The 24,537-nt window shown below is 53.7% G+C and overlaps 1 protein-coding gene across 1 annotated transcript; it reads right to left on the minus strand.

Annotated features, from left to right (window-relative positions):
- Nucleotides 1-1,446: 1,446 nt before the first annotated feature.
- LOC102908379 (pyridoxal kinase-like) lies at nucleotides 1,447-24,537 on the minus strand. The gene is made up of 14 exons (XM_076557080.1): nucleotides 24,451-24,537; nucleotides 24,249-24,349; nucleotides 18,668-18,844; nucleotides 18,343-18,507; nucleotides 17,188-17,417; nucleotides 15,205-15,309; nucleotides 13,794-13,877; nucleotides 12,433-12,479; nucleotides 9,066-9,151; nucleotides 7,745-7,790; nucleotides 5,997-6,108; nucleotides 4,907-5,043; nucleotides 1,974-2,040; nucleotides 1,447-1,757 (listed from the first exon to the last, which is right to left on the minus strand). The coding sequence occupies exons 1-14, from the start codon at nucleotides 24,535-24,537 to the stop codon at nucleotides 1,645-1,647; spliced, it is 1,557 nt and encodes a 518-aa protein (XP_076413195.1). The 3' UTR covers nucleotides 1,447-1,644.

Genomic DNA, 24,537 nt, shown 5'->3' on the forward strand with positions numbered 1-24,537 from the left:
TGTGTGTGTGTGTGTATATGTGTGTGTGTAAGAGAAAGAGAGAACAGTTTACAAGAATCAGCTTTCTGCATCCACCATGTGGGTCCCTCCGGTTGTCAGGCTTGGCAACAGGCAGCTTTACCTGCTCAGCCATCCTGCAGCCTGAGACCAGAAAGGTGAGAAGTCAGGATGCAGGCTGGTGGGGAAGTGGAGTTGGACTGGTGCAAGTCCATGTGGACCGGTGTCTCCCCTATCTAGGGCATTTTAACTGGGGAAGGGGAACCCTGGACTATGTTAAGGTAGGGTATGGCACTCTGAGGTTCACCTATGGGTGGCAGCCAGGCACCCCTTGAGAACCTATGTCCCTGGGGATCACAGTGTGGTCCCCATCTCTCCCAATCTTCCATTGCTCCTTAGGCTGTGGCTTCTCAGCAGAGGCAAATCTCAAGAACTGGATGGGTGGATGCTGAGATAAAGATCAAAAATGGACAGCCCCACTCACAGCTAGGACTAAGGGACCCCAAATTCCAAGATGTACATCTGGGAAAGCCACACTTGAGCAATGGAAATGGAACTTGTCACAGTCTCCTGCAAAGGTCTCAGAGATGGCCCTGCACCCACAGTGCCCATACACTCCCTCTAGGAGCAGGACTTCCAAGGAGGCAGAGAGTGAGCTGGCTTCACATGAGGGCCTCTTGCCGCTCAGTGAGTGGTGGGCACAGAATACAGAAATGGGGGGAGGAGCCCGCAGTTAAGTGTGCCACCCAGGGGCACGGGCCACGGCTGCCTCTCCTCTGTGCACACACGGCTGCAGCAGTGTGCTGTCCTCAGCAGCACATGGCATGTGCAGTGCCAACTGAGGCCCAGGGCTGGGTGAGCTCCCACAAGAACCCAGTGTGGCATCCTTCCCTGACCTTCCCAAGCCACCTCAGGCTCAGCAGCCGACCCCGAGGTTGGTCAGTTCCCCAGAAGTCGCTCCCAAGTGATAGGAGTTCCCGCTGACACCCGGGAGGCTTGCAGATCCCCTGGAATGTTCTGGGCCCTTAAAGAGTCCCCGTCACAGTGACTCCATGCTTGTGGGCCTACCCAAGCATGAGGACATAAAACCTTCCCAGAGTCCACAGCTGGGTAAGTGTGACGTCCTTGGACACAGAGAGCAGCAGAGACACACACAGAAACTCTGGTGCAGGAGCAAGGGTAAGACCCAAACGGCAATGAAGACATTTGGCGTAATTCTTCCAGATGCCATGGTTAAGACTTAACCCAATTTAAAAATAATGCCACCGCAGGCCTAGTCCTAATCCCCGCAGGAATCTGGGGGCAATGGCAGCCCTTGGCCAGCAGAATGGTCCACAGGCAGCAGGCTTGCGTACTCCACCCTGCCTCCCACACACCTATGAGTCAACAAGAGGCAGTCAGTAGGCCCAGAGCCTTGGGGGCGAAGGGGCCATGTTTCTGAGTCACATATTTCTGCGACGGCTTTGTTATTATTTTTTTAAAAAAACATGATGGCACATTTTCACCATTGAGACCGGATGAGACCCGACCCTCAGGAAGGAATAAAATGTCAAGTGTCAGTCATGGCTCTAAGGCAGACGTTACAGCTTTCACAGGGATGAAAACAGAGACCCCGGGACACGGTGTGTCGGGGCGAATGCACGGCCCTCACAGCACCGTGGCCTGCACCACAATCTCGGGGTCCTCGATGTCCTTTTTGCTCTGGACCATCCTCAGCTCCAGCTGAGCCGGGCTGGGCTTCTTTCCTTCTCCTGCTTGAGCTGAGGAACAGAGGCAAGGTTAGAGCTGGCGGGGTGCAGCCTCAGGCATCCCCCTCCTCCCCACACTGGAGCTGCTGCTCCACACCGCCCCCTGCTGGCCCACTTCCACCAGGCAGCAGGGTGCAGGGGCTGAAGGGAGAGCTCTCCCCTCCCTCCTGCCCTCCTCCAGACAGGGACCACCTACAGGAAGGAAAGGCAGAGCGCCAGGACAGGTACCTTTTGCACACCGGATGGTCCTCTGCAGCACGTGCTGCATGGCGGACACGGTTTTCTCACAGGCCACCTGCGGAGAGGACAGAGACACCGCCTTGGCCCACCTGGGCTGAGCATCCCTGTCCAGAGGACAAGCAGCAGCTGCCCCAGTCACTCATACTGGACACAGCTGGGCTCCTGTGGGGCTGACAGCCCCCCACAGAGATGCATCTGCATGAGCCTGTATCTGGAGTGTCCCCTGAAGCCCATGCTAGAGGCTGGGCCCTCTGCCTGAGGTGCTATTGGAGGGGAGGACAGCTTCTGGAAGTGAGGCCTGGTGCCAGGTCCTTAGGTCCTTGAAGGTGGCTTCTGAAAGGGGATAGTGTCTAATTTCATTATTTCCTTCCTCTTGCTTCCTGGATTCCACCACGATGCACAGCCACAGGGCTTAAGCAACAAGGCCCTCTCACCGTGGATAGACACCTTTGAACCTTGAGTGGAAAGAAACCTTTCGTCTTTATAAACTGTCTCAGGTATTTTGTTACAGTCGTGGAGAGAGAGCCAAGCAGACCCTGACTATTAGATTATCCACTTCGGTGTGGATGGAAATGCCTCCTGGGGAGGGACAGCAGCTTGGGGCTTGTCAATACTGTGCACACTGGCACACTGCAGGCACTGAACAGAATCCCTGGGAGTAATTAGTTCTAAAGACTCTATAAGGGAAAGCACAGCCGGCTTCAACTCTCAAGGCCAGAGGCCTGGGGGACTCAGCAGGTACCCAGACACTCCTCAGTCCCTACATGGATTGGCCGATCCAGGGCTTGGCTTGGGAGCTGCTCTGTGAGGCTCCTCTAAGGGCCAGCTGGCAAGTTTCTGCTGCCCTGCACAAAGGGAACCCCCCATTGCTGCCAATTACACAGGGCAAGTCTGGCCTGGCCTGCACCCGAGGGAGGCAGGGGCTGGAGAGCCAGTGGAGGGCAAAAGGGGTGAACCTTCTAGACTTAACTTCAGAGTTTTCAGGGGACTTGACACATGGGAGTCCGTCTCCCTCTCCAGCATATAAGCAAGGAGCCAGAGACAGGTCAGAGCGGGGTGGAGTGGACGGTGGGACAGCACCAGGGAACCCACGTCCAGGTCCCCACATCCAACTGTCTCTCCTAGGTGAGAGCCTTTCTCCCCTTCCTCCAGTCTAAAGGAAGGCAGCCCTCACCCAGCTGTGCACCGCGGGCACACAGTGCGGGACATCGAGGCTGTGGGTAGCAGTCTGCAGGCAGGCTCAGTCTACACCGGGGGAGGGGTCCTTCCAACTTTGTATTCTTTTTCTTTTGTTCTGCTGGGATGGGACCCAGGCCCTGTATGTGTTAGCAAAGTGCTCTGCCACTGAACCATGCTCCCAGCCTTATACTCTGCAACATCACTGGAGGAGGACATGCTGGCTGTCAGCTGCTGGGCATCAGGAGAGACGACCTGCTAATCGGTCACCGTGCAGCTTTTATGCACACAGGCCAGTAGATCAGATTCAAGGTCATAGCTGAAGGAAACTCCTATGCCTGGAGAGATGGCTCAGAGTTTGAGAGCACTGAGTGCTCCTCCAGAGGACCCAGGTTCAATTCCTAGCGTCCACATGGCAGCTCACAACCGTCTGTAACTTCAAGATCTGACACCCTCACACAGACATACATGCAGGCAAAACACCAATGCACATAAAATAAAAATAAATTATTAAAGAAAAGAAAACTCAGCAGGGTGGTGGTGACACACACCTTTAATCACAGCACTCGGGAGGCAGAGGCAGGAGGATCTCTCATGAGGCCAGCCTAGTCTACAAAGCGAGTTTCAGGACAGAGTCCAAAGCTACACAGTGAAACCTTGTCTCGGAAAAAATAGAAAGAAAGAAAGAAAGGAAGGAAGGAAGGAAGGAAGGAAGGAAGGAAGGAAGGAAGGAAGGAAGGAGAAAGAAAGAAAGAAAGAAAGAAAGAAAGAAAGAAAGGAAGGAAGGAAGGAAGGAAGGAAGGAAGGAAGGAAGGAAGGAAGGAAGGAAGGAAGAAAGAAAGAAAGAAAGAAAGAAAGAAAGAAAGAAAGAAAGAAAGAAAGAAAGAAAGAAAGAAAGAAAGAAAGGAAAAACTCCCTTGCCCTTGATAAGCCCCATAACTAACTGCATATTCACAAGAAAAGCCATCCCTGATCCCCAAGTCACAACATCAGTACACTTGAGCTCCAGATGCGGCTTAATTTGAGTGCCTACCTAGTACAAACTTGGTCCCAGCTGATCCATTCTGCTAAGGAGCACCTGAGCAAAAGCACCCTCCTCCTTACAAGTGCATGAAGCAGGTGGGACGGACATACAGACAACCATAGAAACATCCATCTCCATGACAGGTCTGAGGGGCAAGGGCCTGCCTCAGCCTGCATCCTCAACCTTCTGCCCTTGGTACCCCAAGGGCTGTGTCCATCAAGTCAGGCAACGGCTACACAGCAGGAAACAACCTGAACTGGACTGAGCACTGGAAGAGCCTGAGTCGCCAAGGAGCACCTGGAGGGCTGTACAGGCCCAGGACTCCCGGCTGACTCCAGTTTAAATGCCAATTCTTTTCTTCTCTTTTCTTGTTAAGGCACTGCTATGGGTCAAACCCAGGCCTAACGCATGCAACTGAACTACATCCCCAGGTCCCTGTGGCTTCTAACTCTCAAATCCAAGTCCCCGATGTCTTGTTTCTGATGTCACCACTTCCAAAACAAGAGAAGAGTGGGCGACACACTGAAAAGGTGGGCTTCTGAGCACACAGTCAGCAGTATTCTCCCCACCCCACCCCCACACTTAGGCAGGTGCTCAGATCTAGGCCTCCACTAAGCCTGCTCCTCTCTCTGTCTCTCTCCTGCTACGTGGACCACTTTAACCTATTTTCCCACCGGAAGCACAGAGGAAGTTGTGTAGAGGAGCAACATGGACAACTGACCTTCAGGTTGTCTGGGTGCTTGTGTGTCCACGCCAGAAGCATGGCAGCGAAGAGGTCCCCAGTGCCCACGAAGACGGCATCCACTTTGCGCATCTCCATCCGGATGCGTTGGGTCACCGTGGAGCCATCAGGTTTTCCTGGGGAGGGAGGAACATAAGCCAGGTCACTGGGTCTGAGATGTCTCAGCTAGACAAGGGTCACCCTGCCATGGGAACCTGTCAGCCCAACTTGTCCCCACTTCTCCTGGAGTGACAAGAATGTCAGCACGTTCTCTCCTTGGGAGTGGTCATCAGATGTTCTGTGGCCTCCTTCAGGAGCTCTAGGACTCAGTGTGGGCTGTCATACTGACCCACACTGCCACCACTGTCCCGTAGGGGAGTGAAACCCTGGACCCGGAGAAGTTGAAACTAGCATGACCTTTACACACTCAGAGTGCAAGGAACTGTGTGGATGCACTGCATGTGTGTGTGTGTGTGTGTGTGTGTGTGTGTGTGTGTGTGTGTGTGTCTACATGCGTGTTGTGGCCCAGGAGCATTCAGATGCACATTCCCACCCCCTTGTGCATCCAGAATGCTAACTGGAGTCAGTGAGTGCGAACTTGGGGTTCCTGTCAGCCTGTGACCCAGATTTCAGTGTCATCGTGACGTTGTTCAAACACATTAACTCATGTGCTGTTTGTATAACCAGTCACCGAATCCAGCAGAAACCTACTCCCTGTAGACACCTGGGCCACAGAAGCCAGACTCAGCTGGCCTTTGGCATAAGGCTCTGGTGCAGGGTGGTTCACCAGCCATGAGAACCTGGTGGTTCCAGCACAGCATGGGTCCCTGAGCATCCGGCAAGTGGGAGTGGGTGAACCTGCTTATGTCCCAGTGCCCATCTAGTCCCCCCACTCCACAGAGCTCTGTCCTGAAGCTGCCTCTGTCTACTCTCCTGAGGGGCATGAGGTACTAGCCACTTGCTGACCAAGTCATAATCTCCCTCCTACCAAGCCCCAAATAGTCTCTGGGCCCTGAAAGCCCTGGGCTACAGAAACAGATGGACCCAGGAGCATGCAGGGGCAGGTGGAGCAGGTGGAGCAGGCATTTACGCATCCTCTGGCTGCCCAGTGCGATCAGGTAGTCACTGCCCTGTGGGGAGGGCAGGTCAGAGCTGGTGATGACCACTGTGTCAGGACCCATGCAGTGCAGCATGTCCATCACCTGCCAGGAGCAAGGGAGAGTGTCAGCACATGCAGCCACAGTGGCTCTTCCTGACAGCCATGCTTCTCAAGGGGACAGACCCTGGTCGGCCACCATCCTCTGCAATCAGACCTCAAGCAGGCAGGCGTGACCAGCATGCTTGATGGGCTTCCAGAGAACCTGGAACATTGCACACGCATGGGCAAGCCTGTGGTCTGCCACCTTCTGCCAGGGCCATTGAGATTCCAGAGTCTGGAAGTGTGGGGAAGCCTGGGGGCCCTGTACCAAGTCCTTAGGAACTGGGAAGCTGGTCAGATCCACCAGTGAGAAGCAAGCTTCTCTCTCCAAGCTAGCTTGTCTTTCTTTTTGCCATTTGTTTTTATTTATTGAGGCAGGGTCATACTATATAACTCTGGCTGACCTGAAATTGGTATGTAGACGAGGCTGGTCTGGAACTCACAGAGATTCTCCTCCTCAAGCTGGCGAAATTTCCTCAAATCCGATGGAAACTCCTGTCTGTACAGCTGTGCCTACAGGGCACAATCATGGGTACCTATGCAAGTGGCTCAAGAGGTGAACTAGCCACCAGTGCCTGCTCACAGTAGGAGATGACATTCATGGAGTTATATACTACACACTCTGTGGTCCAAGGCCACACAGGGGGTAGATGGGATAGCAACCCTGGTGTATGGGACTGCCTGGGTGTAGCACAGAAGATGTCTATCATGGGGCTCGAGAGGATCGCCCAGTAGTTAAAGGCACTGGCTACTCTTTCAGATGACTCAGGGTCAGTTACCAGCACCTACATGGCGGCTTTCAACTGTCCTTAACTTCAGTTCTAAGGAATCTGATACCTTCTTCTGGCTCTGAGAACACCAGGCATAGACATGGTGTATACATACACACAGAAAAAACACTCACATATAAGATACAAACAAATAAATCTTACAAAAGAAAAGATGCATATCAACCCTGTGAACACACAGGTCACAGGGCCAGGGAGGAGCCGCCACCATAGGCTTCTGGGTGGCTCACTCATGCCCGCTGCCTGAATGGTGTGAATTGAAGGTCTTCAGAGCAATGTGGGGCCATGAGGGGGACCCATGAGGCTGGCACACATTGGGCTATGGGGCTCAATAGGTAAGATTGTGCCCGGAACTTACACAGTGCCGGACCCACAGTAGGCACACATTACAGTGGTGACTGCCCCGGGCTGACCTGAGAAAAGATATATTGATGTCCTCACCCCCAATTCCTCAAAGCGGGACTCTACTTGGCAATAATCTAAGGCCATAGTTTAGTGGAGTGTACCACAATGTCTTAAAAGGACCTCCTGGGGGCCTCAGAGGGAGTGCACCCTGCCCCCAACTGATTTTGGGGCTTTCAGACTCCAGACCTGTGAGAGGATGCTTTGGTATGGCAGATTCAGGTCGCAGACACAGACACATGGTGGACTGAGTATAGAACTGACAGAGGTACTGCTCAGTGACAAAGGCTGGGTGCTCCCCACATCTAAGGTCAGAGCTCAGCATCTCTTAGGTGCTCATGTCCTTCCCCGTGACCAGGGACGTGTGTGAGGGTCTCCTTCCCCTTGAACAGGGACATGTGTGAAGGTCTCCTTCCCCATGAACATGCCCATGTGTGAAGGTCTCCTTACCTCCAGTGCCTCTTCCTCGCTGTGGATTTTTCTGCCACTCAGCAACCTGGAACAGAGATGGGAGCGTGAGCCCCAGTCCATACAGTAAAGAAAGGACAGCCCTCCCGGCCACTGACCGACATCCCCACCAGAGGCCATCACGGCTTCTACCCCACAGGAACCAGGGAGGCAGAGACACACACGGAAGAGTGGGGTAGTGAAATGTGGTATAAGGAAACTCACACACGTGGTGAGGTTCCAAACTGTGGTGAATGCCTTTAGGTGACAACAGAGAGAAACAGCCCCTACAATCCCCAGGGTCTCTCAGCACAGCAGTCAGGTAACCAATGTGCGTGGAACTCTGAGGGCCACAATGACCAACACAACCCATGCACCTGCTTCAGCCTTCTGACAGCACAGGATCCTCAAAGGGTGCGGCGCGCTCCTCGGCCAGCGAGGAAGAACGACCACCACACGAGGATTCTTCTCAGATCACACTTTATTGGAGCGCCTCTTGGTTAAGGGAGAGCGGGAGGTGAGGGGCGGCGAGGACTAAACTGCCGCTGCTTATATAGGGAATCAGGCAAACGTGCCGTACTGTGATTGGGTCCCGCCAGAATGCTAGCATGGGGAGCCACAGGATAGGCTGAGGACATAAGGCCAATTACCATACTCGTGCATCATAGCCAAATATGGAGTTGTTTACAGCTAGGCTACCAGGAAGCCAGGGCCATCTTTGAATAGCGGCTCCCTACAAAAGGGATGCCATCCCTTACTTGGGAAGGGCCCAGGGCTGGGGCCCTCAGCTACTCCATCTAAAAATGCCCACCAGTGTCTGCATCCAAGGATTGCAGGACCCTGCTCATGGGACAGAGAGGCCTGCACCCTGCAAGTCTGGGTAACCGGCAGGTTTCTTAGAAGCTGACTCTTCAGCTAATCATGGCCGTGTGCTCTGAGCTGAGAGAGATCTGTGGCCAGCAGTTCCACCTGGGGCAGTCCCAGCCACATGAGACATCAACTGGACAGGTGCCACCCCGTCTTTCTCTCCTTGGAGCATCCGGCTAGCAGGGAGATACTGTGAGCCAACACGATCATGGACCAAACACCAGAGAGAAAGAGCACTGTGGTTACCTTAGAGGCCATGGGAACACTGTGGGGGCCTGGGGTACGTGTTTACAGGGGCAGGGGTGACATGATCTGTCTAGGGCAGGCCAGGCTTCCTAAGGGCCACCTAGGGATCCGAGAGGGCAGATGTGGGGCTGCTGGGGCACGTGAGAAGATGGTGCAGGGCTCTGCAGGGCTCACCAGGGCATCTGGTCCTTCTGGCTGTGTAGTTACTTACTCAGCCTCAAACTGGTTGGGAGTGATGATGTCTGCCACGGGCACCACTTTCTCCCTGTACACGGGAAGGAGGTCCTGGGGGACGTACTGGAGAGCACAGGAGACAAAGAAGGAGATCACTCACACGGAAGGAGAGCCCAGGAGAGGAATGCTCCCAGCCCAAATCCTGTGGGGAGACCTGGCATCCTCACCAGGAAGAGTCACAGCTGCCGTGCTGTGGTGGCGCACGCCTTTAATCTCCGCACTCAGGAGGCCGAGGCAGGCAGGATCTCTGTGAGTTCAAAGCCAGCCTGGTTTACCCAGTGCATTCCAGGACAGCCAAGACTGTTTCACAGAGAAACCCTGTCTCGAAAAACACACAAAAAGTACATAACTGAGGGCCCACAGGGACAGGGACACAGAAGGGTGTCACCAAGTAAGAGAAGTTCCTGGAGCAGGAGGGAAAGGCCTCCAGAAGGGAGGAAGATAAGTTGGGAGCTAAGACACAGGACTGCACAGGATGACTGGAGGAAGCCTGGGGCCCTCAGGAACCTGCCAGCTGGGGCTGCGCCTACTTGGCTCTGGTAGCCTGAGTTCTGGGGTATCTCATCTCCACTAAGACATGCTTGTGAGCCAACATACTCATGATCATCTCATTTTTAAGTTACCAATGAATAATTCAACAGAACAGTGCTCTCCCTGCCCCCTATTTCCTGAGATGGGCTCTTACTCTGTAGCCCAGGCTAGCCTAGAACTCAGAGCAATCCCCCTTTTTCCTTCCAAATACTGAGATTACAGGTGTGAGTCACCAAGGCCAGCTTAGAACAATCTTCAGCTTTTGTTTATTATTTCCATGCTAGTGATGGACTTGGGGCCTCGTGCCAGTTGAGCAAGCATGATCTACGCCTTTGAGAGGACTGAGCAGATGCCATTACAGACTTCCCAGGTTTCTATTTGAGATCAGGCCTCAATTTCAGCTTCCTGAGACTGAACAAGCAGTTTCTGAAAGAGCCATGAACAAAGGACAATAAATCTCCAACACCCTTGCCAGGCCTAAGTCACAGTCACTACCTCAAGGTGATAACCAAATAAGGACAAAGCCTGGGACTTGTCCAGGACTGCCCCCAAATGGAAAAGCTGTACCTTAACCAGCTCCTGCCAGCCCTAGCCATTAGAACATATTAATATAATTGCCACTTGCTTAAGCCAACGACCTAGGACTGCCCTAGGACCTCCCCTTAGCTGTGCTTAAAAGGAGCCTGTGAGCTCCTCTCAAGGTCATCGCCATTTTGCCTTTGTGTAGGATGGTCGGTTTCAGCATGCTGGATTGAAGAATGCTCTTGTTGACTGCATACGTGGATGGTGATCTTTTGTGGGACTTCTCCAGGACCCTAGCAACCTTCACGCTCCCTTTTTTAAAGTTTTGATTAAGGCTAGCCTCAAACTTGCAATCATCCCACCTCAGCCTTCCAAGTAACTAGGATTACAGATGCCCAATACCATGTCCAGTTCCTGACATCCAAATCCCACATGAAGCTCTGAAATAACTGTCTGTTCCCACGATGCTTTGCAGCACTGGTGAGTGGTCCAGGGTTCCAATTTCTCCCCATCCAGTTGCTGAGGAATTTCCCTGGAGGTCTGAGGTCATATGCAGATGAACTCCTGCTGGCGGGCATAAATGAAAATGAGCTAAGGAAAGATGGGACCACTTTCACAGCCCAACCCTTAGACTTGGGTCTGACCATGACATCTGCCTTAGCTAGGGTTCCTATTGCCAGGATAAAAGACCATGACCAAAATAAGTTGGAGAGGAAAGGATTTATTTGGCTTACACTTCCACATTGTAGTCCATCATTGAAGGAAGCCAGGACAGGAACTCAAACAGGGCAGAAAACTGGAGGCAGAAGCTGATGCAGAGGGCATGGAGGGGTGCTGCTGACTGGCTTGCTGCCCAAGGTTGGCCCTGAACACTCACAATGGCCCGGGCCCTCCCCCATCAATCAGTAATTAAGAAAATGCCTTACAGGCTTTCCTACTGTCCAATCTTATGGAGACATTTTCTCAGCTTAGATTCCTTCGGCTCAGGTGACTTTAGCTCGTGACAAGTTGACATACCCAACCCAGCACACCATCACTAAAGATTCTTATACAACTAAGTTTTATGGATGGCGCACATCTCAGTGGCAGAGCATTTGGCTAGCATATGAGCCGCCCTGGGTTTGACCCCCCAGAACAAAAATAGAACAAAATTGATCACCTGAGCCACAGACTCTCGGCTAGTTTGACCCTAACACATTATCTTTAATCTAGGCTCTCCGGGGAAAGTTATTTAATCAAAACCAGGACACATCACAGTGACACTGAGCCCGAAGCAGAGCTCTTTAGGACCCAAACACCAGCGTCTCTAGGTTGGCTGGGGTCATTGCAGCAAGCAGTGTCAGGAAGAAAGGAGGGGTCTGGTGCAGGGAACCTTCCAGAAAATAGGCACTGGAAAAAGCAGATGAAGACAGCCACTGAGCAAACCAGACACTGGTCCAGTCACTGCCACCGGCCTCCACTGGGAGAGCAGGGCAGAAAGGACGCTGGTCCAGGTGAGTCCTGCACTGGTGTGGACCGTGTGTGGCCGGCTGTGCCCAGGGAATTCGCAATGAGTAATACATGAGTCAAAAGCCACAAAGGAGGCAAACGCCAGGGTGGTCTGTGTGTTAAAACGCTGACTTTGAAGCTTTAGGTCTCTGAGTTGAGGCTCCCATCTCCACAGTCTGAGGTGTCTGGCATGGCCACAGGACCAGTTTCACTCGTGGATTGTGACCCATTGGGTTTCAAACAGCTGGGGAGCTCAGAGTGACTTCCTCATTGTTAAATGCACAAGGGGAAACTAACCGGAGAAAAAACATTTACATGAGAAGGTGATCCGGCTGTGACATGCCTCACCACAGTGATCTGCAGTGTGGACAGGCTGACATGGCTGGTGAGGCGTCCCCTGCCTCCCTGACTGCTTCACATGCATCCCTCCTGAGACTACAGAGAGGACCCCTCCCCTGGATGGAGGAGCACTGTCCTGCAGTCCAGGGCAAATGGCTAGTCTTCTCTCCTGCAAGAGCCTCCAAACCAAAAAAATAGTTTTTTGAGAAAAACCATTTGCAACAGGAGAAACTTGGGACATTGACCTTCAGTGTCCACACCTGGAGCTTTATTAGACAGCTTGTCCATGGCTGACAGACTGTCTATGGTACACACCCTAATGCCTGTCGTCCATTTGACCAACCTCCTAACAGGGGTGTCTCAGCCTTGTATGGGGGTCACGCTGGTTGACCCGGGAAGGTGACCTTCTCTATGGTTCAAAGCAGATGCACAGACCACACGTTTAACATGGTGGGTCCACTCACCATGGAGCCCTCGCCGTTCCACTTGTCGCCCATCACGGGATCACACACTGTGGGGACACAGCATCTGGTCAGCAGACCTCCACACTGTTTGCTTTCTCACTGTGTAGCCCAGGCTAGCCTTGGATTCCCAATCTTCCTGCCTCAGCCTCCCATGTAGCTGGGAAAGCAGGCATGCACACCACACATGCCTCCATATCTAACTCTTGCTCTAACTGCCAGAGTGTGTGCCTGCATGTATGTACATGTACCATGTGTGCAGGTGCCCAGGAGTTCAGAAAAGGGCAGGAGATCCCCTGTAGTGGGGTTTACAGGCAGCTAGGAGCCATCAGAGTGGGTGCTTGGAACTGAACTCATGGCTTCTCCAAGAGGAGTACACACCCTTAACTGACGACAGGTTCTCAATTTGCCCTGGCTGGCTTTGAACCCACTATGTAGATGGGATGACCCTGAACTTCTGACCCTCCTAGTACTGGGATTAGAGGTGTACACCTGCACATTCGGTTCATGTGGTGAAGAGGCTTTATCTTTCCCGGGGGGCTTCATGTATGCTAGGCAAGCACTTGGCCACCTGAGCCACACCCCTATAATTTTTTTTAACGTTACATACATGTAGAGACGCAGACAATTTTGTGCCCTAGCACTTTGCACTTCTCTGTCCAAGACAACTAGGTCCCTGGGACAGTTTCACATATAACTTACCATCATTCACACCTTCTTCTCAAGAACACATTATTACCTCAGGTCACCTGGACTGGCATAGTGCCCTCCCCGCTGGCCTGGCTGAGACTAGTAACCCAGGTTTCACAGTATCTTCCCAGGTTCAGGCACATTCCCTTTGGACCACAGTCCACTGCATGGACAAAGCAATGTGCCACTGGCCTTCGGGCAGGGCACACTGCACACCCGGGAGACTGGTGTTCAGGCTGCTCCACGTGGCACATGGACCCAGGGCTGCCTGGCAGCCACAGTGCCACTCTCCACACAGACAAACTAGATATGGTGTGTCACCCCATCCCCCACCCACTAGTTTGGCCCAGCCTGGGGTATCAACCCAACCTACATCCTCTTTAGGGTCAGACCTCACACATCTTGGGCACCCCAGGCCTTCACACATACTTAACCCTCCCTTCCTATGCACCTCACAAGAAACTCTATAGTCACCTAGAAGAACTTCTCAATTCCCCTGCTGAGCCTGCCCTCAAGACTCACTCCTCCTTAGAGGTCCCATAAGTCAAATAACTAATAGGTAAAGGTCAAACAGGTGTCGAGGAAGCCAGAGACAGTTGGCTGAGCTGTCCTGTCCTGAGGGTATGATCAGCATGGGGCACAGTGGAGAAGGGGCATCGTGGTCCAGTTCTCACCGTACACCAGCCGGGGGTTCTGCTGCTTCAGCTCCTGGACGATGTCCACCACCATGGCCAGGAAGGACTTGTCTCTCGTGTAACCTGGAGGGACAATCCAGGTTTATCCTCTCAAAACAGGACACACTGACCACCAGGGTGCTGTAACACAATCAAATCAAACATGCATGAGAGTGGGGGAGGCCAGCCAGGGAATACACAGGTTTCCAAAAGTCTGTAGTCACAGAGGGGAAGACAGGAAGATACCAGATGTATGTGAGGAGTTTTAAATGATGGAACTACAGACAATTGGCAGGTAACTAAAATTTCCACTTTCAAAATAAATCACTTAAACAATATTTTATGTGTATGTTTGTGTGCCTGAGTGTATGTCTGTGCACCACATGTGAGCTTAAGGCCTGGGAGGACAGAAGAGGGCGGAGGACAGAGAGGGTGTCAGAACCGCTGGAGTTGGAGTTATAGGCACTTGTGGGCTACCCTATTTGGGCTAGGAAGTGAGCCTGGGTCCTCTGCAAGAGTGCTCTTAACAAATGAACCACCTCTGCAGCCCCTGTGTCTCTTTAAAAAGTTTTTATTCAGGTGCTGGAGAGATGGCTCAGCTGTTAAGAATATGGCAGCTCACAACTGTTTATAACTGTATTCTCAGGGGATCCGATGCCCTCTTCGGGTGTGCAGGTGTACACGCAGACAAAACACCCATCTACATAAAAATACATAAATACTTTTACTTAATTATCTATTTTTGGAGGCAGGGTCTCACTCTGAAGCCCTGGCCCACCCAGAACTCATTATGTAGACTAGGCTGCCCTCAGACTGGCAGAGCTCCACCTACCTGAGTGTTGAGATTAAAGGTGTCTGCCATGATACCCAGCTCAAACACGGCATTTTAAACCTGACTAAACAAACAAACAAACACTGAATTGGGGGCTGGTGTGATGGCCTATTGAGTAGGGAGGCTTGCTGCCAAGTCAGAAAACCTAAGTTCAATCCCTGGGACCCACAGGGTTGAAAGAACCAACTCCCACAAGTTGTACTCTTATCACCACACCCATGCGGTGTCACTGTGTGTGTACAACTGTGTGAACACACACACACACACACACACACACACACACACACACACACACACACACACAGAATAAATAGATTCAATATGTAGAAAATACAGCCGGAAATGTGACAGATGAGCTCATGTTCCAGGTAGAAGCATTTCACCCTCAACAAATCGACCTGGCAATGTTCCAACTCTCTCCTCTACCAGGATGCCTCCAGGGTGTATCGGTAGCTCCGGCACAACAAAACCCACCCTGAAGAAGGCAGGAAACCAAGCAAGAGCCCAGCAAGGGGATGTGGGCCTATCCCTGTCACCAGGAGGCCGGGGACCCTGTACCAGGACCCTGGGGACCCTCACCAGTGAGCACGTAGTCATACTTATTCACACTGTTTATCTTGAGACCTTCGTACAGTTCATGGAGTTCCTGTGAATTCAGCACTTGGCCCTTCCAATGGGCGTAGCCTGCAGGAAGAAAACAGGCTAAGCTGTGGGTGTGGGAGCCCCAGGTTTCCCTGGTGACCATCTCAGCTGATGACAACCACCTACCCCCCTTGAGGAGATCCAGTGAACAGTTCTTCTGAAGGCTGGCCTTAGGCACAGACTGGGCCCAGTGCCTCAGTGGCATCCCAATACCCTAGAAGCACCCCTGTTCCTGCACTGTGGGGGCTGAACAGTGGTCTCCACCCTGCCATGCCTAGTTTCTATCAAATCAGTCCAGGGCAGCAGATGCTCAGTGTCCTAGGTAGCCCTGTGGAACTGTGTCCCAGAAGATGTGGATAGGGACACCAGGGCACACAGCTGTTTGCTTCTGCATTCAACAGGAGCAGCTCAGGAAGCTCACGCCACCCCAGCTCAGGTTAGCCCACCTGAGCCCTACCCCTTAGCTGAGCCTGGTTTCCAATCTCCTCTATGTGTTTCTAGCCATCAAAGTCAAGTTGCTTGGTCGCTGCCACCTGATACCCTGGTAGGTAAGGGCTCACCCTGTCCTCTCTCTCTCTCTCTCTCTCTCTCTCTCTCTCTCTCTCTCTCTCTCTCCCACAAGCAAATTAAAACACTGCCAAAACAAGCCATAGGCCAAATCCTAGCAAGAGACAAACATAAGTAAGGAAAAGGTCTAGCCCAGGCATACAACCTGACCCTCTGTCTGCTATGGCCAGGAACCCGGTCCTCTGGGACACCTTCTGACATGCAGAACACCTGGGCAGCTGATGCCAGATGGGGCCAGTCACTGACATCCTGAATTTCACCAATGAGAACTGTCTCAGTTCAGCATCTCAGGTCTTCCAGGTACACACTCACAGCCCCTCTAAGGCATCCAGGTGTTTTCTGTGCCTATCGAGCACCAGGTGGAGCACAGACTGACGGTGATCCCACACAGCACAGTCCTCAGAACTAAACTCAACCCCACTGTGCAACATCCAAGACATCTCGGCTCATTTAAACACACATAAGAAAGGGTATCAGTAAGGGTCAATGGGGTCCATGCAGTTCCCTGGAGGCCCTGGACCACCTGGGACTTCAAAGGCCAGAGCACTGGTACGGAGCAGTCACCAACTATGGTGGCCCACTTTCAGCTCCCGGGGCAGCTAATAATTCTTCCCTCCCAGTTTTAAAATCTATCACACTCGAGAAGCGTGTTAAATTCTCTGAGATTTCACATGCTGCAGGTGACCAGCTGGGCGGCTCTGGGACACTTTGAGCTCCTGAAGTCCCCTTTGTATTCAGAACAATGTCAGGAGAGGCCCTTGGAGGCATTCCAAATGCCAGAATGGCTTTGTTCTCCTGCCAGCATGGAAACTAGGGAGGACTCCAGGGACCATAGGCCAGGGCTGTGGGGAACACACACTTGTCCCAAACAAGTCAAGGGGCTTCCCAGGACAGTTCCCTTCAGTAATGAGCAGTGATGTCTTTGGAGTCCCCAGGACAAGGCAGATACACACAGACCCTTCCCCAGGGTATTGGTGCTGAGTCTAGAACCACATGGGGCTCTCCTTAGCCCGAGGTATCGCCATAGTGGAAAAGCAAACAGACACGCAGGTCACCAGCTGTCAGCAGGGGGACACGGCAGCACACCCTGTGGTTTACCTGGGCAGCTCTGCCACCACAGGAAATGCTATGGCTGCCAGCTTAGCAGAGAGGGAAACTGAGGCACAGAGGTTTTCCCACCAGTCAGCTCCAGAACAGGGGTCACACACACCAGCCATGGTGTGGGGGTAGACCCTGCACAGAGTGGCACTTCTGGGTTCCATCCCCTGGCCACAAGCGGTGGCACCTACTTCCCTCAGGGCCAGGTTACACACCATGCTGACTTCCGCCATGACTACCACCCGAAGGACCTACCTGTGTGGTTGGAAAACTGCACAGAGTTCACAGCATCAACCTCAAATCCCAAAACCTGCAGGACAAGGATAAGAGGTGTGAGAGTGCCTGTCTGTGACCCCAAGAACCCAGGGCAGGGCTCCCAACCATGGCCAGAGTCTTGACTTGAGGAGGGTAACAGATGAGACCATCCCGGTGGTACAGACCCCTGGGCAGGACAGTCGCAGGGTGGGAACAGAAGGCCTTCCCAAGCCAGCCAGATGTTTGCATTTCAGGGCCACACAAGCCTGACTGTGAGATTCCTTTGTTCCTTCACTCTGGGAAACTGCCCAAAGGGCCAGGGTGGAGACACTCCTCTCCCTTGCTGGGGTGCACTAAAGGGATCATGGGGCACTCCTGAGGACCCACCTGATGGAAGTGGTCAAAGAAAGCACTACAAGCCCCTGTCTGTCCAGACAGAGGGCAAGGGTCCCTTGGGTCTTCTAACCCACCCCTGAGGAACAAGACCCAGAGCAGCTGGGGTAACTCTGCCCAGCCAGCCTCTACCACACCGGCTAGCAAAGTCTCCTTCCCTCCATGGCAACGAGAGAAAGAAGGTCCCACGTCAGGGCTGAGGTCCCACATCAGGGCTGAGGTCCCACATCAGGGCTGAGGTCCCACATCAGGGCTGAGGTCCCCGGAACAGCCACATTCGTTGAGCAGCTTGCCGCTCTGAATGGCCTCTCACAGCTCCCGTGGGACTCATCCAGACGGGACAAATGGGCCTCCTGAGACACGCTGAGCAGAGACCGAGGCTCCGTGTGGGCAGCTGTTCATCCTCAGCACACAAAGCAGCCCACTAAGCCAAATTACAGCTACGGACCTCCAAGTCAACTTAAAGCGATCACCGAGGTTAAAAGCTTTTTATTTCAAAGTGAGAGGCCTGAGCTGGGGAGCTCACGCAGTCGGTAAAGTGATGGCTGTGCGAGGTTAAGGATGGACCCGAACTCGATCCCTCAGAACCCGCACGAAACGCCTGGTGTGGCAGTGCTTGCCTGCAATTCCAGGGCTGGGGAGGATTCCGAGGGTTCACGAGCCAGCCAGTCTAGTCTACCTGGTGAATTTCAGGCCAGTTAGAGTCCTGTGTGTTGGGTTTGCCTCTCATCGAGTGTCCAGCATGAGACAGAACTTCCTGACCTGCTGATGGAGGAGGGTGGGGGCCGGGCAAACTGGACAGCACCATCCTGCGGAGAAGCCTCTGCATGTCCCCTGTGGTAGTTAAAACATCCCAGACAGAGTCTCTTATACTTCTCCCTCCCACTGCTGGGGCCAACAACACCTCCACATGAGTGCTCCTGGCACCTAGGAAAGTGAAAGCCGAAACAGGAACATGGCTGCCAGACACAGGCTCCTCTTCCTGTCTCTCATGCAACCCTCAGGACCCTGGCCCAGCAGTGATGTGCACTAGGCTGGGGTGGCTGCCATGAGCAGGTGGTGCACATCCCAGGGGCCCCATGCCCGCCTCCACTGCTGCATCATCAGAGCTCCAGCAAAGAGGCGCACACAGCCTGAAGCCATGCTGCCAGGAGAGGCTTGTTTAGAGTAATAGCTCAGCTCAGCTCCAAGGGAGGCAGAGACACTCAGCACAGCAGGAGTGGGTGAGCTCTGGAATATTCCAGTGTGGTTCTCCCACAGGCATCTAAGGACAGACAGGAGGGGCAGGCCGAGCCTCACAGGTGTTTCCAGCTGTGGAGAACCAGTCCTGGGGCTAGTGCCTAAAAGCCTCTTTCACAGATGGGAATCAGCAAGCAGGCCGGGCAAGCATCTTGTGACTGTTGTGACTGTGAGTAATCTAACAGCCAAGGGCCCTACATGGTTCCCACCACTGATCACTGATCAGCCTTATCATCCAGCCAGACCACACCCTCCGATTTCCATGAACTGCTACTAGACAGCCTGCACCCCACAAAGCATCTCTTTAGGGGTTGCTCACTCCAGGTCCGGTGGCCACCCCAGCCTGGCTCACAGAACTCACTGCCAGGATCACAGTGCTAGGCAGGCCTAGCCAAAGGCCACGTCTACTGCAGGGGTCTGCCTGTGCTGGGCTGCAGTGACATCCGAAAGGAAGGGGCCTGTGCTGAGCTCACAGTGGCATCCACTTCCCGACCTTGTTGGCACTTGTTGCTGCCAGGTCACTCTGAGACTCAGTAACCCAGATACGGGGTCACCTCGGTTCCAGAGGGTCACCAAGATGCAAGCCTTCCAGGAACTGCACCCCCCACCCCCTTGTCTATCAGCTGGTCAGCTGCTCACATCTGGCTCACACAGCCAAGAGTGGCTGAGTTTCCAGGGGTTGCCAAAACAGCATTCCTGACTCCAGATGAGTTAGTTGCACAATGTGGCCTGAGTTCACCGATACAGGCCACTGCACCAGAGCGGCCCTTACTCTGTGCTATGGTGCCTCTACCACAGGGCCTCCTGCACGCTGCCCCAGGATGAACTCCTCTTCCTGCCCCAGAGCAGGTAGGGGTGGCAGACTCCCATCCATGGGACCTCACAACACTCACAGCAACTGGCCCCTGGATGGGCCATGCCTTGTGTGCCTCGGTAGTGTCTTCATTTAGCTACTCAAGGGACTGTTTTTCCAGGAGACAATCACAGCTAAGGAGACGGGACAGGAGGGTATAAAGGGGCCATGGAGGCTCCTGGAGAGCTAACAGACTTATACCTAAACTAGTGACCCCACAATGAGCTGAAGGTCCTGATGGGGACAGGGTGGCTTCTCTGGGAGGTGTCACCTCCTCAGCCACCAGAAGTCGTTCTTGGACCTTCTTCAACACCTCCTCTTCCTTTCTGGTGGGGAAACCTCACTCAGTCCTTCTCCAGACCTCTGACAAAAGTTGTGTCATTGTGTACCAGGAGGTGTCATAGCAGCAGGTCTCATTTTCCTAAAGCTCAGGGCCCTGCAGACATGACTTCCCTTTCCAGACACCAGAGGGGTTATCCTAAGCCAGGGTCTTTCAGAGGCCAGAGCAATACTAAGAAATACACACACACACACACACACACACACACACACACACACACACACCATGCACGCATGCCCACAACCATACAGTCACACATGCACAGACATGGACCCAGCCAATGGCAGAGAGGAATGAGATCAACACGTTCATGGCAGGTGGGGAGGAATAACAGAGAGGCCATCCCAGACTCACAGAGGAGGGAGGGACGAGTGCCATTCTCACGAGTTAAAAAAAAACAAAACAACAACAACAAAAAAAAACCCCACAAAAAACAAAACAAAAAAATGACAATTGCATTTCCAGGTTCTGCCTGCTTTCTTTATTTCTTCTTTTTCTTTTTGGTCATTTGAGACAGGGTTTCTCCGTGTAGTTTTGGTGCCTTTCCTGGATCTCACTCTGTAGACCAGGCTGTCCTGGAACTCACAGAGATCCGCCTGGCTCTGCCTCTCGAGAACTGGTATTGAAGGTGTGTGCCACCGCCGCCGCCGCCGCCACCCGGCTTCTGCCTGTTTTCTGCAGACCCCAAACAAGGTTGTTCCTTTCCAGGGACTTTAGGAGGGTTCTGTGGTCTTGCCTTTCTGTTTCAGAGCACTCATCTCAGTGGGTTTGAGTGAAAGGCCCAGATCGTTCTCTCAAAGCCACAGATTCATTAAGTTGATACCTAATGTCCATTGCCACCCCGGTGGCATTTTGAGGCTAGAGTGTCACTGTGACCACCCAGCACAGGGGGCAGACATATCTGCGGTGGCTATGCCAGCCAGGTTAGCTACTCCACAGGATCACCAGTAGATGCCACTGGGCCTGCTACCACCCCACCCAACGAACTGGCTCCTCTGTCACAGCCTTGTGGCTACCATCAGAGAAGACTCAGCTTGAGGCCACAGCTCTAGGCAGAGCTTTAGGACGCAGTCCCTGCTGCTCCCTTCCCTTTCCAAAGGGACGTCTTGACATCACCAACTTTACAGCCTTTCACTAGACCCCAAATTTGGCCATTTTTCAGACTGCTCTGAAGGAAGGATACCGTCTTCTCTGAAGGCAGATCGAATACATAACCCGCCCTCCCTGAACCCCCATGTAGAACCTGAGCTACCAAGTCAATGTGCTGAGAAGGCTCTGCACACACAGGGAGCCCAGGAAGCACACACAAATACTTATGTGCATGCTCACATGTACACACGCGCATGCACACACATACACAGAACCTTGAGATAAGGACTCCTTCCTCTTGCCTCTTGCAAGAGGAAGTGGGTTGGCTGTAGAGCATTTATTTACTCAGTATGTGTGAGAAAGGTCCTGGGCTCTGTCCCCAGCAGCATGTAACAAGGGTATTGGAGCCTGGTGTTGTGGCACACACCTTTAATCCCAGCACTTGGGAGGCTGAGGCAGATGGATCCCTGAATCCAAGGCCAGCCTGGTCTACAGAGTGAGTTTCAGGATGACCAGGACTACACAGAGAAACCCTGTTTCAGGAAAGACAAGAAAAAGTGTGTGTGGGGGGGGGATGAGGGGCCTGGGGCACAGCGCAGTGGAAGAGCACTTGTTAAACACGCACAGGGCCCTGGCTTCAGTCCTCTGCACCACAGAAAACAAGGAGGCAAGACACGGGGGTGCCTGGTAGGTGGGAGCAGGCAACAGGGCACACTGGACTTCACCCTGCCCTTCCCTGCTCACCCCACAGTCTAGAGACAAAACAGCAGGACACCTCCAGCTTCCCAGGCCCTCCCCTGCTGCAGAGGTGAGTGAGAAGGGGATGGGGTAGGGGCAGGGAGGGCAGGAGCCTGGCCCCACTATCCTTTACCCTCCCTCTGCCCTGCAAACTTTGAACTATTGCGCCTGGTACCCACCTCCCACTGGCTCTGGTCCCAGGAAACCTTTGGCCACTACACCCTGGCCTGGGGCCAGAAGTCAATCTGAAAACAGGGACAAGGTTCTGCTGCCTCTTTGGAGGATTATTTTCCCAGCTGCCTGTGGGAGACCGGGGAGGGAGGAGCTCAGAAGACTTTGCAGGGAGCACTGGGGAGGGAGGGCTGATGGCCCAGGTGTGTGGGTCTGGGTCACATGGCAGAAGTTGGAGGGAGCTCCCCAGTCACAGGTACAAGCCAGGCCCAGCACAAGGGACTCTGAGGTCCTGGTGCCAGCTCATCAACATCAGCTTGGTGCCAGGTCTACAGGGGAGGCCCAGAAACTTGCCCAGCCATTGCTCTGGCATGACTGGACAGCCACCTGATGGTACAACTTCCAGGCACCTGGGTCAGTCCCAAGAGGCCTCCCCAGCCTCCTGCCTGTGGCCTTCTTGGAGCAGCACTGGGACAAATGTCAGGACCCCAGCCCAAGATTACATTCTCTCCCTTTCCAGCTTTTCACCCCCATATTCAGCCACGTCAGTGAGACTTTGTACTCCAGATTGTACAGGAAGAACACACACACACCTCCACAGAGAACAGCTCTGGACCTGAGGGGTGTTCCTCTTGGAACAGCTGCTCAAAGACTGGCTAGTGCCGGCCCCAGCCACCACAGACTCTGACAGTGCCAACCCCATGGGTGCTCACTAAGGCTCTCCATGTTGGACGTGTCCTCCCTACCCAATTCATTGCTCCTCCCTATCCAGGGGTGCACAGAGGTATGGTGAACAGCAAAATGCCAACAGGGACCTCGAAGGAGTCCCCAGGTCCGTAAGCTCCTCTCTGGAGGGAGGCTAAGAAGGGCCTCCTCTCTTGAGCGGCTGGGACACCATGTCTCCAGCCTGAATGAGGCAGCTGAGCCCTTGGTACAGTCTAGAGGACAGAGGTCCAGGGGAGCCAGGGACAGAGGACCCAGGGAAGGAGGAAGAGCAGCACCAAGTGGAAGAGGCAAGGGACGCAGGACACAGGGCCTCAGGAGCCCTGCACACCTCTGCCCAAGGTGAGGGGGCTGCTTGGAGCTCAGCCAGGCTCCACCCTCCCTGGTCCCTGCTTCAGGGACTCTAGCCCCTTGCTCCTAAGTACAGTCTCACCTCAGTGACCTTGCTCCCCACCCCTGACCCCCTGTAACCTAGAGGGCAATGGTTAAGAGCATGGAGCACCAGACCAGTGCATCTTAGATAGAACTAGAAGGTACATAATGTAGTGTGGGTACAGCATTGCTTATGGACCAATAGGGACTGGAGCACTTAGCAAACCCTGTACTGTTCACTTACAACCATTTGCCCCGTCTCATCTGCCAAGCATGCCTGCCCCAGGACAGCCCTCAGATTGTCCTTAGATGAAGCTGTGGGCCACCTGTCTTCCTTCTAGGTCCTTCCTGAAGGATCATGGTAGCCAGGTGCTCCTTCTTAAGGTCCCCAAAGAGTCAGTGCAGCGACTGGACATGAGCTGAAGGGGTATAGGGACCCGCCACATCACTCAGTGACCAGCCAAAGAGGTGCAGTGAAGGAGGCCACCACCTGGCTGGCCAGGTCACCCCAATCTTCCTGCTGGACCGGCCAGGCAAGGAATTGCCAATCACTCTGACATTGTCTCTGGCCCCCATGTTAATACCCTCTGCAGCCTGGTTCCCTCCTAGGGCCACTGGGTCACAAGCAAAAAGCACCTCCGCCCAGAAATGATCAGCGCCAGCCTCATTATGCACCTCACAGGAGAGAGGCTCTGGGAAGATGAAGGCTACAGCCCTTTTACAGGGTTGCTTTCAAAGGCAAACTCAGCAAACTGTGCTGTCTCTTATGACAGAAGCAGGTCTGTGGGAGGTGAAGGGCGGTTCAAGTCCCATCCCAGTGGATGACAGACCACTTCAGGAGTGATCAGACCCAACGTGGGGCTCAGCCTCCAGGGCACAGACCTGTCTGCGACCTTACGCAGCCTCCTTGGTCCAGGATCACAGGGTGGGTAGAAACAGATCCTGGATTTCAGCAGGGAGTGAGCAATCGCTCGCCAATATGTCTACCAAAAAGAGTCTGGGTCTTCCCAGCTTAGCATTTCATCGCTTCTGGAAGCCCCCACCCACGTCTGGTCAGGCGGCAAGAAGCAGCAGCACGGACCCGCTGGATTACTGAATGGGCACAGCTGGGCAGGGGACTTCGCGCCACCTGCACCACCCTACTGTTGGCTCTCCAGGGTACTCCACGCCCCCAGCCTGCGTGCGTCAGACTCGCCAGGCTCTGTCCGCATTGCGCCCAGCTCGCAACGGGGACTTGAGGAAGGCTGCAGGGGACCAAGGTCATCATTGGGGGAGGCCATACCGTGAACCCGCAGCCCCACACCTGAGCAGCCCCGTCAGGTTATGTAAGCGGCAGAGCATGTACCTGCAGCGAGAACATGGCTGCCCAGCTGCCCACGTAGCCGCGGACCACATGGCTCTGGATGGAGAGCACCCGACATTCGCCCTCCAT

Source organism: Peromyscus maniculatus, chromosome 21 (assembly GCF_049852395.1).
Source record: "Peromyscus maniculatus bairdii isolate BWxNUB_F1_BW_parent chromosome 21, HU_Pman_BW_mat_3.1, whole genome shotgun sequence".
Lineage (NCBI taxonomy): Eukaryota > Metazoa > Chordata > Mammalia > Rodentia > Cricetidae > Peromyscus > Peromyscus maniculatus.